The sequence below is a fragment of the Haliotis rufescens genome, unplaced genomic scaffold (assembly GCF_023055435.1).
Source record: "Haliotis rufescens isolate VD_foot unplaced genomic scaffold, xgHalRufe1.0.p SCAF_11, whole genome shotgun sequence".
Classification (NCBI taxonomy): domain Eukaryota; kingdom Metazoa; phylum Mollusca; class Gastropoda; order Lepetellida; family Haliotidae; genus Haliotis; species Haliotis rufescens.
In genome coordinates, this window is record NW_025963791.1 from 23810010 (window position 1) to 23828885 (window position 18876).

The 18876-nt window shown below is 38.7% G+C and overlaps 1 protein-coding gene across 1 annotated transcript; it reads right to left on the minus strand.

Moving 5' to 3' along the window:
- Positions 1-5956: 5956 nt before the first annotated feature.
- On the minus strand, positions 5957-15877 carry LOC124132787 (sodium-dependent multivitamin transporter-like). Its single transcript, XM_048392433.1, has 14 exons — positions 15429-15877; positions 14758-14823; positions 14448-14499; positions 12545-12612; positions 11926-12080; positions 11536-11676; positions 11042-11174; positions 10333-10421; positions 9592-9707; positions 9386-9453; positions 8819-8905; positions 7483-7682; positions 6843-6943; positions 5957-6053 (listed from the first exon to the last, which is right to left on the minus strand). Exons 1-14 carry the CDS (start codon positions 15792-15794, stop codon positions 5974-5976), a joined length of 1722 nt encoding a protein of 573 aa, XP_048248390.1. The 5' UTR covers positions 15795-15877; the 3' UTR covers positions 5957-5973.
- Between the last annotated feature and the right edge of the window lie 2999 nt (positions 15878-18876).

An 18876-nucleotide genomic window follows, 5' to 3' on the forward strand; every position in this document is an offset into this window, starting at 1 on the left:
GAGAACGTCAACAACGAGAACTATGCTTCAACCGTTCAAATTAAACATCTGATTAATATGATAATAAACTGCAGCGTGGTGAGATGGCAAAACATGTATCAATGGCAAAATGCATCCAATAACACCCAATACACCAACACATAAAACTGACAACTTTGAGCTCATTCTTTTCTTTAAATACGATGAACCGTGACATTATAAAGTGGTTTATAGGTAGATTGAATACTAATCTATAGATGTAAACACATTTGAAGATACATATGTGTGTTTATGGAAGATTTTCACCGCCCGGACCCATTCGGACCCAACACAAGCCAAACACTTCTGATAGAAAGAATGTAGAGGGGAAAAGGGCTTCACTTTTGAGCACCGTGTTTGCTACTGCAATGAGGCACTAAAGTGTTATATAGGTAGATATAATACTAGTCTATAGACGTAAAGCTTTTAGAAGCGCTTTGACAGTTATTAACATATGTCAGCCCTATGACATTCGCGAATATCCACTTGCAGAAAACATCCTGTGTTGGTTTAACATGAATTAGTAAAGGTTAATTAGGGATGCCAATCACGTTAATTAATGAAAGAAGAGTAGTCAAAACACTGACATTTCGAATTCCTGCCCAGGACATTACACCCCTGCACGCTAAGGTCGGTGAGAAACCTTCTCATCAAAGAAAAGACAGTCAAGACACTGACTTTTCGGTATGGAATCTCGGTATGTAGCTATAATTATCAGTTTATTACATTGCTGAAATACGCTACAGTCGGAAAGCGCACGTTAAATCTCCTATATCAGTCAGTCAGTCATTGCTGAAGATGCATTTTGATTCAAACTCAATTAAATGAGCAAAACTATACGTTTCTGGACAATTGAGATCTGCCTAGATATGCACGTTTCGTTTTATTATTCTGCAATCCATTTTAGTATTACCCGCTGGCCCGGCCCGGCCCGACTTTTCTTGGCCCGACTTTAAGGCAATCCCCAACAATATGGTGCCTGAATACAAACTGCACTCATCATTTTCTCACCTTTATGCACAGGCCAACAGGCGTTCATATATAGTCATTATGACATCACAGACACACACCCGCACACCTTAACGTCAGCTCACTCATCCACATATACTCAAAATGACTGAACACGAATGAATCTTTAAAAAGACACACATACAAAGTATCAAAACATTGATATCTTGTTCAGATCCCGCCCCCTTCTTCCCCTCCTTCCCCTACCCTTTGGTAGAACAAAATTAAATATACCCAATAAAGGATGTGGGCTTCACACATTGTATGGTTAAGACGCCGTGCAGAGTTGTGTCCCCTAGGTGTACCCGCCACGTTTGATCGTAGTTTGGGTATGTTTCAAAAGTATGCCAGCACAAAAGCTGTGAAGGTCGAAAGGTCCGCATCACTTTGGTCAGGAAATACATAAACATTAATTCTTTCAGAAAAGTGATCTCCAAACGAGAAATCTGTATATATGTTGATATAACCAGCCAATATGCCTTTATTCTCCTTACAACTTGGTCATGTTGTGTCAAACGTGTTACCAATAATAAATGAAAAAACACCCAATGAAATGTCAATAACATCAAAATATCATACATATAGACATACACCACCATAGCAATGAAAATGTTAACCAAATATGGAAAAGCACATACAAATGTATGTACAATTCAAATATCCAACGCCATCCTGCATTCGTTCGGGACGAATTATGATGTACATGCATTCCGTTTTCACGCGTACCTCCATTATTTCCACAGAATGTCAGAGCAAATATGTTGACCATTTGCAATATTTGTACAACGAAGGGGTACATGGAGCACAAACATGAATTATAACTTAATAACGATAATAACGACAGGTAAAACATTTTACCGATGTATCCGTAACATTTTATATACCCAAGAACAAACTGGATAAGTCTAAAATATTAATTAAATGCAATATTAAAAAAATGTTCCTGATCCATGCTGTTTGTCGAAGTCAACATAATTGTGCGGTGGACAAAATGTCAGATTGGTATAAATTTCGTTCATGCACGGACAACTCATTTGAACACAATTTATGGTTCAAGAAAATATGGTTTGTGAATATTATGGGTCCGTTTTAGTTACTTTAGCCATGGGTAAATTAAAGTAACTACGTGGTAGCTCGTCAGGACGCTATACGATTGTATATGTTTTACCTTCTCCGGGGTATCGGGTAGACCCACTATTTGGTTCGTGAGGGTTTTCTGTAAGTGAACATCTCGAAATGTATGACTACATTGTACTCGTACCTACCATGGGAAGCATCTATATAATTTTATTTATTCGCACATTATGCAATATTTAGGAAAACACGCATGTTTTTAAATAATCTCAGGGAGGACATTTTACATCACAATACAAATGCAGGATGAACATATGGTTTCTTTTATATAGGGCATCTGATGCTGATGGGAGTCAATGTCAATGTTTGTAAGGTATCATCTCAAACCTTCGGTAATATTATGTTAAGCCGTTCCTTGAGAGAAACGTCAGATACATGTGAATGGTCAATAAGAAAAGGATAATAGCTTTTCTGCTGAAGTAAACTGTGATACAAAAACAATCATGTATATGACATCCATTTTTTCTGTGACAAGTTTGCTAGTTTGATAACGTGAACATACACGACGCTCTAGTGAACGAATTCACCAAAATTTAAAATTAGCACATTCACCAGTAAAACAGACGTAGTTTTGGTTTTTACTGTAAAATGAAAATCATGTGAAATAAATGAAAAAAAAGAAGTGATATCATGTTGTTGATATGAAACTATGTTTCTTGTCTTACAAATCTCGAATCAGTGAGATTGTAGCCTGTAAAACACCTGAATGAATGGCGTGGATGCGTGAATGAATGGGATGAGAAAAAATAGTCCCGTTGTCCAATGAAAATGGATCTTTGTTCAACTGACCAATCAGCTTCGAGAATCACTAATTGCACACAAGTATCAAAAAGATTTTACACTGCATATTTGATCCCATATGGGTAATAAACAAAATAGTAAATAACTCATATTAGCCATCAACATACAAATACTTACTTTACTAAATACAAACCATGTAATACAAGTCAAGAAACTAAACGTATCGATACATCTACTTAATGGAGTCAATGGTAATACAGTAAAGTATAACGAACTCAAAGGGACTACTAATTTTAGTTCGTTATAACCGTACTTACAGCATAATTACAGCAAATAGTCTGGACCAAACAGTAAGTTCGTTATATCCGTAAGTTCGTTATAAGCGTGTTCGTTATAACCGTAGTTTACTGTAATTTAAAGCGAGAGTTTGGGAATCAGCTCGCTTGGCGGTGGTACCACTGTACTTCCAGTGTACACAAAAACACACACAACAACACATGACCTGGGTGAATAAACAATCAGTTTATTAGACAGCCACAGAATCATATATATAATCAGTCAAAAATAGCAATGTTTACAATCAGTTATAGAAGCGCATTTATGGGAAGAACAAGATCATTAAACAAGATCAATACTACAATAGTCACGATACATATTCCAAGGTACACAACGTAATACAATAGTTTACAAATAATAGGATATAGTACATCCGACCCCTAAACTAATACCAGTACACTGCCCGAGTTGGCATTCACACAAGATACACACTAGTTCAGCCACTATACATATTCCCAAAGATAAACAACGTAACAATGTTGTCCGTATTTATCCTACAACAGAAATTTCTCATTTACTGATTAAACTCACGATAAAATTGTAATTGTGAACCTTAGTGGCGCTATCTCGACGGAATGTAAACAAATGACAGAAGCAATGATGATAAAGGTGTTTATGAGTGAAGTTTGGTAAGAAAAATAGCTTACCAGTTGCTAGTGTGCCACGAATGTATACGAAAAACGTGTGATTTATGGTAGATTATAAACAGCTGTAGAAACAGATACAGGTATTGACGCCTTACAATTATTTGCGAAACTCTTTTCTGACCAGCACGTCGAGAAAAACTGGTCCAGGAGTATGTCCGATGTGCGTTATCGATTTGACACTTGACAGGTTAATTATTTTTTAACATGGTCCGTCAGTTTGTAATATTCCATTAGTTCACAATTTCTCACTATACCCAATCCTTAATACATCTATGTCGCATATAACGTGTTAAAATATTTATCGATTTTTGTCCATTGTCCTCATGTTAATAGTAATATATCATTAGTCAATGACAATATGAAGTTCAATTAATTTTCACCTGCATTTTTATCACAAGTTCGTGTCCGTTTCCAATTGTTTTGTAGGTTCCGTTTCTGTTTCAAAGCCGAGGTTTATAAAAGCAGTGGCCCTGGGAGGCGTGATGTCAGTATTCCCCTTCACCAGTATGTGCCCCGAGGGTGGGGAGTTCTCGAGGGTGTGAGGGGTGCTGACTATGGACGTCTTGTGTGGGGGTTGATTCTGTAGGATAACACATAATAGTACATTACTTTTATGGTAAGGTTATCGATACAATTAGTTTCAGTAATGCTCAGTCAGCATATTAGTTTTTGTTTTGCAAACTGACAAGTTTATGCCAGTGGTTCCATTGTTTTCAATTGTCTGCGAAGTGGCAACGTTTCGTCATAGCTACGCATTGTCGCAACTGAGGATAGATGACATCATTCATTGTTCGTGACTTCGTTTCAGCAAAAGATTGACTGAGCTGAAGTCTCCACTAGTGATCGGGAGACACACATTTTTCAAAACCAATTCAAATAAGTGTCGAAACTTACAACATTAATTTTACTCGGACACAGATACTCCCTAATTCACCACAGCCCGTAGGTTATAGGGCATTTTGATTTTCTTTGTATTTCAAAACTTGAAGGATTACGCATTTGCTGAATATGAATCAGAGTGAGAGTTATTAATAAAAAGGTTTTCCGAGTTTTGTTTTGAATTGAAGTTTGTTGAAAGAATCATAATGCTCGGTATCTGCATATACATAAAAGGCAAATAGTACCACGAACCAGACAAGGCGACAAGGGCGCAAGTGACAATGCCACACTCTCGGTAGCGATAAAGAAATCACTATTCGAGTCTTTGGGCAATCTGCTTGCATACAAACCCGTAACGTTATGGTTGTGACAGTGAAGATTGACGTAGTTAGCGTTACATGAAAGATAAACTTTCGGAAACAATATTAAAACGTTATAATGAGTAAACGCATTTTTAAAAAAATCGTTTTTACAGTCACACAGGTGGATATCATTATGTTTGTTTACTGTTTAAAAATGTAGCAATATTCCAGCTACATGACCGCGGCCTCAAAATAATCGAGTCACAGCCAGACAAACCAGTGACTGGTATTATGAACAATATGTCACGCCTTCAGGGTACGATGACACGCAATCGACCACGTCACTGCGCCTGGCCATCGTTGCATCTAACGACATCTTACTGGGGTCTCTCCAGTCCCGGAATCTCTACTGACAAGTCATAATGTAGTTATGCTAATTGGAAAATAAATAATTAGTTTAAATACAGACATTACCACAGCACAATAAACTTACACGTCTATGGTTGACTCCACATCTGAGAGGTCGGAGTATCATCTCTGGCATGCAGAAGAAGAGCCGGTCAAACAGAGGACAGACTAGACGAGGGTCCATGGTCCGAGGATCTCTGCGGCCTATAACATGTCAATCAGTATCTTACACAGAAGAAGAGACGGTCAAACAGAGGACAGACTAGACGAGGGTCCATGGTCCCAGGATCTCTGCGGCCTATAACATGTCAATCAGTATCTTACATAGAAGAAGAGCCGGTCAAACAGAGGACAGACTAGACGAGGGTCCATGGTCCGATGATCTCTGCGGCCTATAACATGTCAATCAGTATCTTACACAGAAGAAGAGACGGTCAAACAGAGGACAGACTAGACGAGGGTCCATGGTCCCAGGATCTCTGCGGCCTATAACATGTCAATCAGTATCTTACACAGAAGAAGAACCGGTCAAACAGAGGACAGACTAGACGAGGGTCCATGGTCCGAGGATCTCTGCGGCCTATAACATGTCAATCAGTATCTTACACAGAAGAAGAGCCGGTCAAACAGAGGACAGACTAGACGAGGGTCCATGGTCTGAGGATCTCTGCGGCCTATAACATGTCAATCAGTATCTTACAAATGTTAAACATTTCTTTATATATGATACACCATTACAATGTGATGGTTTTAACACTGTTCTCCAAATAATGCGTTTAGTATTCATATCATTACCATCATAGTATCATAATTTATTTTACGACGTATTCCGGCTGTACCATAGCGTGAGAAAACGGCAATACCAGACGTTGTACCCATTTGGGAATCATTTGAGTGAGTGAGTGATATTTTTAGCAATATAATCACGGCGGGGGACACCAGAAATGAGCTTCGCACATTGTACTCCTGTGGGTAATCGAACCTCTGGTTTGGGTGTGATGAGTGAACACGTTAACCACCGAGCTAATCCTAAATCATCATAATTGTTTTTACGCCGTATTTTAGCTGAATTGTGTCGGGGGAAGACAGAAATAGGCTTCACACATTGAACCCATTTAGGAACCATACCTGTGAGTAAGTGGGTCGGTGAGTGAGTGAATGAGGGTTCATCACTGAAGTGGGGCGGTCGGGTAGCCGAGTGGTTAAAGCGGTCGCTCGTCATGCCGAAGACCCGGGCTCGATTCCCGACATGGGTACAATGTGTGAAGCCTAGTTCTGGTGTCCCCCTACGTTAAATTGCTGGAATATTGCTAAAAGCGGCGTAAAACCATACTCACTCACTCACTCATCATTGAAGAACACAACTCACCCGTGATGAGGCTGACGATCATACCGACGATGATCACCACGGCCATTGCTGCCGGAGTATAGTACAGGTAGGACAATTTGTACATCGGGAGAAATGGGTCCCTGGAAATACATAATCGATATTGTTGGTGCTAGAGTTTGATGTACAGATATTTGCGGATTTGTGTCTTGTGATAAAGGCTCAACAGAAGTATGATTGGGGATGGAAAAAAATCATTTGTTTTGAAATATCAGAAAAAATGAAAACGTCCCCATTAAATGTTCGCTGGATATGTTAGGTATCCTGCCAAAAATGAGGTGGTGGTGGTTTGGGGGGGGGGGGGGGGGGGGGGGGGGGGGTTGTGTGTGCAATGATGAAATTGTTCGGTTTCACCTTTGACAGAAAGTAATTTGCGTGTTTTGACCGTGTTTTGTCTCTAACAGAAGTAGTACCCCCTCCCCATCAGCCCCATCCCTCAGAATGTTACACGGTGGGTCCCTTTGCTGCCAGAATCCGATGTTACTGTTTCCCTGACCCAATGTGCTTCTTAAATTGCCAGCATAGTTTTTTTCAAGGTTTCCTTAAATGAAGTGACAAGTGCAAGAATAGTGAAAGAAACAATGAAGACACTCATAGGCTGTTTGACCCCTTGACATCTCACCTGGATCCCATTGGTTCAACGGAACTGGTAAAAGGTGTAACAGTACTTGGCGTTAACAACGTCATTGTCGTAGTGATGTTCCAGTTGCATCCCTCAGTTGACGTAGGAAGCGGTGTACTTGTACGCACAGCGTTGACAAAGGCACCAAAGCCAATCCAGCACATGAATGCTAAGGAGGTGAGGCAACCGACGACAGCTCCCTTAAATAAACACATCCAGGTATGCTTTAATTACGATAACATGTGTTTGTTGTTAAACGTTGCACTGAGTCATATGATGACGATGGCTTATAATTATTCGAGTTTGGACCATAAACACAGTGATTCATATAATGAGCGTCCCATTACAATATCCCATGTCGTAAGATGACATATCTTAACCAAGTCACTGAGTCTGACAACCCGATCTACATGTACCTGGTCGCCTCCAACGACAAGCATAGGTTGCTGGATACCTACTCCAACACGGAACACCACCGGTATGTGTTCGGTGGACACACATGGATCTATCCTATTATTATGCATACTGTTTTAGAAAGTTGCATTGTAATTTTGACATAACAAAAACGAACTAATTTGTTAGACTAGGCGTTAAATATGCACAATTCTTATTTTTCCTGCCTTTTCTTTTTTAAATAACTATTATTATTATTATTATTATTAATAACCATCGCTTAACGAAGGCACCAATGCTATTCAAACACATGAATGCTAACGAGATGGGGCATCCAGGTATGCTTTAAGTACGATAACACGTGTTTGTTGTTTGACTTTGCACAGTGTCATATTCCAGCTATATTATGGCTTATAAATATTCGAGTCTCGGTCAGACAATCCAGTGAGTGATATTATGAGCAGCCACGCCGATGACACGTCATAAACCGAGTCACCGAGCCTGACCACTCGATCCATTAAGTCGTCGTTGACGACCAGCATGCATGTTCGTGCCGGGGGATCTACTCAAACCCGGACAAATTAGATAAGAAATACGATCAATCTTTCAAAAAATTAAGATCATTCATCAACTCGTTAATAAGCAAGCTGTTTTGCTAATATAGCATAAGGGGCGGTCGGGTAACCTAGTGGTTAAAGCGGTGGCTCGTCACGCCGAAGACCCGGGTTCGATCCCCGACATGGGTACAACGTGTGAAGCCCATTTGTGGTGTCCCGCGCCGTGATATTGCTGGAATCTTGCTAATAGCGGCGTAAAACCAAACTCACTCATTCACTAATATAGCATAAACAGTAATAACGAGCTGTTAAAAATTGATATCCCTAGGCCTCTTCAAGTTTTATATTAATGCTATGTAGAAGAAAATACAAAAATAATTTCCTACCCGAGCGTTCGCCCATGGAAAGAACATTCCCAGCACAAACAGCCCGAACGTTGGGCCGTTCAGAATACTGTACACAGTGTACGATGCCTGAAAACAAGAGGCATTCTATGGTTAAAAAAAGAAGAAGTTTTATATAATGCTTATAAAAAATCCTTTTCCTGCCAAGTTAATTTTACAACTAAGTGGATAGAAATGAAATAGAACATACGTGTATAAAGCGTCAACGCCAGAGAATAACAAGTCTCGATTACACGCCGAAACAGATTCCATCCCGAAAATGACAAAATAGGGATGAAAATTACATGAATGGATCACACTAATGAAGACATCTACAGAGTTCGGCTTCATAAATACTGACATACATGACGCCTGTAACATAATGAGGTCCGGACCACACAAACCACTTGTAGTTGTATAGACAAGAGCTCATATCAGGGTTGGTCTGCGCTTTATGTAAACCGTCTAAAATGACCGTGCCGAGCAGTCATCGTCACCGCTCAATTTACAACGTGATTCATACTATCTATCTCCTATGTATATACTGAAATACGACGAAGGCATATTTACCTGCAGTACACTGCCAAGCTGAGACACCACGAAAGCAAGGGCAATTGCCAAACAACCGCAAATAATAACTGAAAATATAAATAAATTTCCTTTCTTCAATCGTATTACACATATCATTGTGAAAAATTAATGTGTGTAATGTACATTTTATTTGTAATTTCTATGCCGCCGTTTTCATTTGTGAAATCTTGGAGATATCTACTTACCAATAATCCTAGAGAGAATGGCCATGCCTTTATCTGGGAGGTTCTTACAACAGAATGGCTTGATGAGATCGTGAGGGATCACTGCCCCGAGTGCGTTCAGACCGGAAGACAGGGAACTGAATTAAAGCAGAGACGATGAATTAGATTAAAGGTAAATAATTAAAATAATTGTTAACTCATGTAAAAGGGTGATACAAAATTATCTGCGATGTTGGATGGGAGTCAGGTGTTTGGTTCGAACTCAAGAATACAATATATCAATCGAGTAAGTAAGTGTCCGTTGAAGGAATAAAACAGTTTCACATACTGTAAATCTTGAAATTAATGCGAGAATGAAAATAATCCTAAAAACGGATTTACAAACTTGGTCAATAATAATGTGAAATTTGCGAAAACACAACACTAGACATGATTTACCATTTTAATTGTGTTTCATGTTATGCAAGGCGTTATTTTATATGCAAAAAATAAGATTACCGTGTGAATTGTTTTGTAAACTAAGCCGCAAATAGCAACCAGCTGTACACGCATTTTCTCCAAGATCTACCGGTTATTCAGTTAAAAATACCCAATAATAGAAAGTATACGAATTTTGATGCAATGATCGGAAGAAATTGTATCTGAAATTATTTTTTTTAGCATTTTAGGATGTGGTACTAGTTTTTTTTAAATCTATAAATCATGGAGTATAAGTAATGTTTGAGTGGCTAAATGAGAAGGGTCATAGAACGGGATACCCACCTGAGACTTCCACTGAAAATACAAGACATGAATATTCCAGGAATTCCTTGGAGGTGACCCAGGATGTCCATCACAAAGAGGGGCACCAACTGCGAGAGATGGAAACAATATTAGAAGAACACAATATGTATTGTCATCGTGGACGAATCTAAATGAACTAACTTTTGCATAAAGTTATGAATGTGATGTGATGTCAGTCATACATATATGAATGTACCAGTACTCTTTTCTTTATGCTGTTAATATACATAGTTTGAAGCTCAAAAAAGCTGCTTTCGTAGTGGCTAATGTCGACTTCCTGTTAGTCATTTCATTGGTCGGTCAAAGTTCGCGAAAGGTCGTTCTGATGACGTGACCTGCAATGGGATAGTCTCAGCAGTAGTGTGAACTTGTATCTGATTTTAATGAGATTGAGGTACCGGTAATCTAAGCATGTGATTAATTCTGTTTTGTTCATTTAAAGCAATGATTGTTAATTGTTGAGCAAGTTTATCTCTGCAGCCATAATATATCGGGACAGAGAAACGAGAAGCCTAAGAAATAATCTACATACAGTAATATATATGTATGTATGTATGTATGTGTATGTATGTATGTATGTATGTAGATTATTTCTAAGGCTCATTTCTCTGTCCCGATGCCCATCCCGATTCCGATATCTTTTTAAATAAATTGTGTCATTGAATCCTATCATACATGTAGCGCCTACCTGATCTGTCTTGGTAACTAGCTTTTCAAAGTTGATGGGGTGGCAGTCGCTGTAGAAGGCAAACATGACGATGCCTATCATGCAACAAAGGCTGATAATACCGATGAGGCCAAACAGATTCAGGATCATTGCACTGTGTGGCAGAATAGGGTACACTTTAGGTACTGTATAATAATAATGTCATGGAAATACATCTATGAACAGAAAACTACACTGACTGTAAAACCATTCATTGCCTGTGTTGTGTATATGTTTTCTTACACAAATATTGAATACGCTAGTTGATGTATTGTGCAAAAATAGTTGAATAGTTGACAATAACCAGCAATGCATAAATTCCCAGAATATGTTCATGTGTTGTGCCTCCATAGAAATACATGATATATGGCTATATGGTCTCTTGTTCGAAGGACTTAATTATGCTTCTGTTATGCTCAAAAGAAGTAAAACGACAACTTTATGACTCCCTCATGGTCGCCCTGCATTTTCCGTACATTTGTGACTTGGAAACACTTGGACATGATATGGCTCTCTGGACTTGGGCTTGATTACATCCATACAGCGACATCCAGAAGAAAGCTCCGCCTATCACAACCGACCAGAACGAGTGTCGAGTAGTCGGATCGAAGCTGAAACTGCAATGTGAAATAGAACATGAATTTCCATACAATGTTATAACTATCCCAGTTATTCTGAGCTTGGCCTATTTCGTTATTATGACGCTTGGTGTCGAAGCATCCCGTCCGTGCTCTTGGGTTAAACAGATGTCAGACGTCTACGACCTGTGTCAATTTGGGCTTCATGTCCACACTGAAGAAGGGTCTTTATTATGCTGAAATACATGTATAGCTCACACTCAATCACTCAAAACTAAAGAAACCAACTCATGAAAGTTAATCCTGGCGCGGCTACCGGCGATGTCCCAGGCGTTCTGGAAGCCGCCCATGACGATGGAACCCTGGATGAGCACTGCCAACAGCCCGGCTAACATGACCAGTGCCTGGATGGTGTCTGTCCACAGCACGGCTTTCATACCACCCTGAATAATGGAGGGAACGTTTATTTAATGAATGTATTGTTTACAGCTGCTATTTGTTGTATTAATATTAAGTACAGTGTACGTATAGCTATTCTTATGTGGATACCTGGTTGATACATGCATGGTATAAGGACTTTATTTGCACTTCCAGACAGATAAAAAGGGGCCGAATTATTGTCACTTTAATAATAAACCAATGCTCCTTAAACGCCAATGAACCTAGGTGTTCATCTATCTAGTCTGGTATACAGATGCGTTGTTTACGTGTTTTTGTACCAGTATAGTGCGTGGTTACACGCCACAGTGTGATACGTGTTTACCGAGTAGTATACAGAGGCATCGTTTACTTACCAGTGTAGTATACATAAGCGTTGTTTACATGTTTACCTATCCAGTGCAGTATGCAGATGCGTTGTCTACCTACCAGTGTAGAATGCAGAGACGATGTTTACGTGTTTACTTACCAATGTAGTATACAGAGTAACAACCCCACCAACTGCGCCAACCGATCCCCACAAAGAAAACCCAGTTACTGAAAATAGAGACGTTAAATATTAGGTATAACCCAGTCAGTTAGCATTCCTTTTGAAAAAAAACTATCAAAGATACAAAACAACAAATTCTGATAGTAATTCCTTTACTGATAACTAATAGGGTTTAGAGTAAGAAAATAACTCAAATACTTAAAAGTCTCAACAGGGGATGATCACCTGATAGATGACTAGTCGGGTTATTCAAATGTATGTTAAACTGGTCCCCGCCTCTTTATTGATAGTGCCCCCGCAATTTTATGGAATACCTTTTGGCTCCGTACAATGGTAGAATGGTTCCAAAGCCATAGATATGTAAAAGGAAAATGTTACTGTTGACTGTGGAAAAAAACTGTAAACGTTTACAAAGTGATAACGAATAAAAACACACCAAGCACTCGGGATTTCTTTGACATGTAAGACAGAGGCTTGCTCAGACATGTATATACGAATGTGAGGATTGAGTATTTATCCCAGAAGTGGTAACCACTATCGAATGAGCATCACGTCATAACATGGTTGTCAGTTTCTAATACTAAGGAGGGGACTGTGTGTTTAACAAACGCGTTGTCAAATGCACAGTCGGCATATTGTAGCTGTGTCCCTGTAATGCTTATGTGGTCTAGTGGTAGAGCGTCCGCCCGGAGAGCGGAAGGTCCGGGGTTCGATCCCCGGCAGCGTCATACCAAAAGACGTTAAAAGATGGTACTTGTTGTTACCCTGTCTGGCGCTCGGCATTAAGGGGATAAACCAAGGACTGGTCGGGTTGGAGTCAGTATACTGTGTCTGAGTGGGGTATTCATGTTAAACTGCGGCATGGTATCTCAGTGGGCTAGCACTATAAATCGGCATCAGTCCGGACTAGTACAAGCAGCCACACAAACACACACACGTACATGCACGTCGCTATATAAGTGCAATAATCTTGGACGCGACGTTAAACCCCATTTCACCTCACCTTTAATGCTTATAGTCTGGCCCAGCTGCAAGGCCAATCGGATTTGAATGCACCAGCTACAACCCACGCCTTCGAGATACAATGACACGCAATGTGCAAGCAAACAAACAAACAAACAAAAGCTTTTGAGTCGGCTCTTGCGACAGGTACGAGGAACTGGGGGACTATTTTGACCCGGAATCCCACAGAGTTAGAACATTCAAAACAGTCATGACGTATTTCAAATATTTTAGTCTACGCCAAGAAGATACAAACACTACATATAAAATACGCATTTAGTTCTTGCCAATTTGAAAATAGGATGTACAAGTACTATTGGACATTCTTAAAAGCGCCCTGGAGTTTCCTAAGAAGTCATTGTTTGGAGGTTACAGTTTGGTTTATAATTAAAATCTCTATTGACCTATGTTAACCGACTTGTTTAAATCGCATAATGTGTTTGCATAGATTCACCGGTATATGTGTCAAATTCAAAGCTTTACTAACCTTCCCTAAACAAATCTCAACAAACATACCAGTGACCAGGTACGTTGTTACAGCCCCCTAACCCCATAAAATTATAACATTAACATTAACATTTACTAAACATTAACCTGCATTAACGGTTCTTAAAAATATACCGTTACTTGGATTCGAACCTTCACACACCGCTTGACATGGCATGACAGTCGTGTTCCAACATATTGATACTACCGACATATAACTTCGCCCTGCGCACTGTCGACCAGTGCACACAGCTCGAGATCGCATTCAATTATATAACTTTATACCGTAGTCAGGGAACTGTTTCGGTTCAGTAGTTAGAAAGAAAACACTTTTATCTCCTTTGATGCCGGTTTGTATACTGTTACATCAACTGTGTGTGTGCTGCAAACGTACCTTGATTCAGTGCGAGGGAAGGTGCATACAAAACAAAGGACATGTATACAATCTGAAACGAAACACAACCGTTATAATGCGTATTTCATTAACACTGTGTTCCTAATTACAGTTAAAATATGTATTGCACATCTTGATAAGCATAAATGACATGTTAATCCAGTTTATGACCATTTCATGAAATGTTAAATAAACTATAAAAAAGACGGTTTATTAACGTTTACTGGTCAATTGAAATTATGTATCAATGCACGTCGTTCTATTTTTCTTTAATGATGTCCGACAATAATACTTTACGCAGTTTACATACTGTCTGAACGATGAAAGTGATGGAGGCGATAACGCGGACTGGTTTGCTGAATCGCAGCTCTAAATACTACAATTGAAGAAAACATACATGTGAGTGCACAATGAAATAAATATCATAGAGAGTAGCATTTGAGGCAAGAAAGAAACTATTCTGTCAACATATATGTTATCTTCCAAATGACGAATTAAGCTTGGGATTATTAAAAATGGTTGTCATGTGTCTAAACGTGAACCATTAAACCCATTGTTATCATTGTACAAATGTGTTTAGAAATCTATGATATCGACCATTGAAGCAATGCATTTGGTGAGCATGTGAGTTGACGAAATACAATATCACGCAATATTATGCCAAAAGACGAATCTCTTTGCACGCTGAACATCAAAAGTAAAGACGATAGCTGGGAACATGGCGTATAATACACATTGGTATATGAAAACAAGTTATTTATAACTACCACCAGTTTGTGAAAAGTCTTTTGTGTGATCTAACAAAGTATTGTATAGATGTTTGCGTTTTACAATAACGGATTTCACAGAGACTTCATGCCTTTCAGCACACAGACTTGCATTCAAACAGATTATGTATATATGACTGTGGTACAAAACAACATTCATGCATTCACGATGTTTAATGCGTGTCACACAGCAGATTCCTTCATTGAGACTTACCTCAAACATGCTTGTCAGGTTAAGCTTGTAAAAGAATGGAATGAAAATCTGGGACGAAATTGCGATGGCAATAATGAAAGCCAAACATATCCACCAAAACATAGTAGCATAGATATACATCTCAGCCGGTGCCCCCAACAACGTCAACGCAGACATAAACGTTGCCGTTAAAGACATCGCTACAGGTAGTGTGTACATTTTTCTGCCTCCCATGAGGTATTCATCGGAGGAAGATCTGTTTCTGTCCCTGATGGCGTAGAAGAGTCCAATCCCTGCCGATGTGACCAAAGTAAGGCCGAAGACGACATAGTCAGGGACTGAAAATGTCTTTTTCTTCCCAGTGTAGATACTGTAGTCTCCAGACATTGTGAGCAACTGTTTCTCAGTCTATTTGTCGCGAATGATATATGAAGTAAAAATATATACAATATAGAGACTGTATTAGTAAGATCTACTTGACTGAATGTGTCACAATACACTGTATTTGTAAGAACTAGACGTGTACGAGTGGCTGAATACTCTTCCTACAAAAGGCGGTAGTCGCCGTAAGTAGGCTTAGGGCTTGAATACTCTAAGAAAAAGTTAGACCCATCTTGTGTTGTATATGAATTGACACAAGCAAGTAGTGTATTCAAAGTCGTGGCCATACACCGTATTCTGTACACGATTTTCTATCCACTAGACTGTATGACAAGTAAGGATGACTTCAAATTTAACCTTTCCTTTATGATGACCAATATTTCAACAGCTCAGTAAAGGTTTAATGGTAGACATGTAGAGGACATTCACAAACTTGACGCACATTTGAAATAATACTGATACAAAGGCTCATTGACTCTGCTGTGGACCTGACGAAACAAAACGTACCGGCGCATAAGGATATTGAGTTGTTTCCATAATTAGGAAACATGATTTTTGAAAGACCTTTCGTTGATTTCCTTTATATTTTTCTGTTAAAACGGTTTGTGGTCTCCGTGTGCTACCACAGCTTTCTTTTTGTAATATTTTGTTTCACTTGACTTGTCTATGATCTTGAAGATGGACACTTTAGCTCACCTGGCCTGAAAGACAATGTGAGCTTCTGTCGGCACAAGACGTCCATAGTCATCGTCCATATAGATGGCTTTGTGTGTGGATGTATGTTACTATGAGGGGCTTTGTTCAAGGCATGAACATTGGAAATTATATATGGCCGCCAAACAGCCATCTTTGATTTGGAAAACAATATTTATTTAAAAGTGTTCTCCAAGATCTAAAAGTTGGTGGGTGTTTGTTATAGACATCTTGATCGGAAATCACGCATGGCTGCCTTTTGTCAGCTTAGATTTATAAAGACTCATTCAAAATCTATTTAAAACATTTTTTGTAACAACAAAATATTACTAAAACCATTTATAGATATATGAAACACAAAATTTATTATTTGGGGCATAATTACAAACAATAAAATGCATCAATTATATCAGAAATATACAACGAACAAGTTGATGTGTTACACACAGGCATTAAACAGGTAAATAAATATAGACATTCTTCGTTTAGCTTTCGTAACAAAACTTGAAACAATTGAATGCTCATTGAAAGATAGAGCTCATGGTTCAAGGATACATTGCATGTAGCTCATAACCAATCTCCTTTTTCCTTTATTGCCATGGAGAAGATGGGGCTTCAATAGAAGGCAAAAGCCTCAATAGATACATGGGCCGTAGGTTTTCTATTTAGTTACGAAGGTTGGTTGGTTGGTTTGTTGTTTAACGCCGCACTCAACAATATTCAAGCCATATGACGGCGGTCTGTAAATAATCGAGTCTTGACCAGACAATCCAGTGATTGACATCATGATCATCGTCCCACGCAATTGGGATCGATGACATGCATCAACCAAGTCAGCGAGCCTGACCACCCGATCCCGTAAGTCGCCTTTTACGGGAAGCATAAACGCCTTTAACGACAAGCATGGGTTGCTGAAGACCTTTTCTACCCCGGATCTTCACTGGTCTCCGTTCAGTAAATATGCATGTTCATTGATTGATCTTCATATATTATCATTGGCTGACAATAAAAATAACAACGTCGGTTTGATAATGGATGTATACTCACAGTGTCTTGAATGCATGACTTGTAATTATGATATTAAGTATTTTGATGTTAGTTGTAAATAGTTATTTTCTATATTGTGCATACTTGGTTAGTGACCGTTTAAATTCTTGTTGTATTTGTATGAATATATAGGAAACGTGTGAAAAAAACTAAACCCATATGTGACAAGATGTCAAACATGTGACAGTCGTTTATATTTGATCACGATATGGTCATGCATGTTAACGCTGTCAACGCAGCCAAACCTGTCACAGGAATAGGGATATCATATTTCTATTTTTTTTTTTTCATTTTTATCAAATCATAATATACATCAGTACAAAAAATATAATCATTACTTTACTACCAACTGAAAACATGCATCTGGCGTATTCCTCAAGGAACGTCTTAAGATTACCGAAGGTTTAAGATGATACGTTACAAACGTTGACATGCCTCACTCCGATCAACTGCGGAAATCCTCTACAAAGTTGAAAAGAAAGTTAACATGTGTTCATCCTACGTGTGTATTTAATGCAAAATGTATGTGTATGTCTGTACTCACCGAGATAATTCAAACACGTGCGTGTTGTTATATTGAATAATGTGAAAAATAAATAATGCTTCCCTGTTTGTCGAGATGTATCGGACAGTTCACCGACACAGAACTCCGAGGGGTCTCAAGAACGATACAGTTGGTCTACTGGTGGATACACCAGTGATGGTATAACCATAAACTATTTATACCCTCGGGCGAGTTAACATGTATTTACCACTTTCGTTCATACGTGTCACGTCTGATATAGGTGATTGAAACGGACATATAATATTCACAAAACATATTCACTTGAGCCATAAATAGTTTACAAATGCACAGGGCAAAAGAGACGGCGTTGCCTTAACGAAATCTTTTAGAAATCAATTACATTTTGTCCACCGGACTGTGATAATGAATTTCAAAAAGAGGGTGGATTAGGAACATTATGATATTACATTTAGTTATTATTTTGTTCTTGGATCTATAAAACGTCACGGGTACCTCGGTAATATGTTTTACATGTCATGAGTTATTAAGAGAGAATTAATATTTTTACTCTATGTACAACTAAATGTAATAAAATTACAGTTATACGTAAAAGCCTTATATCGCGTGGAGGTTAAGTTAGATTTATTTGTATCCGGTGTTGTCTTTCTCAACTGAAACAAGTCTTATACCAAATTTCATATTTCAGTATTTTCGCCCGATTTGAATGTGGCTGACAATATACTGTGCAGATGGTTGATCAGTTTCGTTTTGATACTGTCTGTGTTGAACACGATATGTAATACTCAAGTCTATCACATAAGGGATCTACATAACAGTTTGATC

What these genes read in the sequence shown, in the direction of transcription:
- LOC124132787 (XM_048392433.1), bottom strand. Translation starts at nt 15,794, where the DNA reads ATGTCTGGAGACTACAGTATCTACACTGGGAAGAAAAAGACATTTTCA. An exon ending in AGTGTTTCCAAGTCACAAAT is followed by an intron (nt 11,175 to 11,535) that starts GTACGGAAAATG and finishes TCTGCCACACAG; the next exon opens with TGCAATGATCCTGAATCTGT. An exon ending in TAGTTACCAAGACAGATCAG is followed by an intron (nt 10,422 to 11,041) that starts GTAGGCGCTACA and finishes CATCTCTCGCAG; the next exon opens with TTGGTGCCCCTCTTTGTGAT.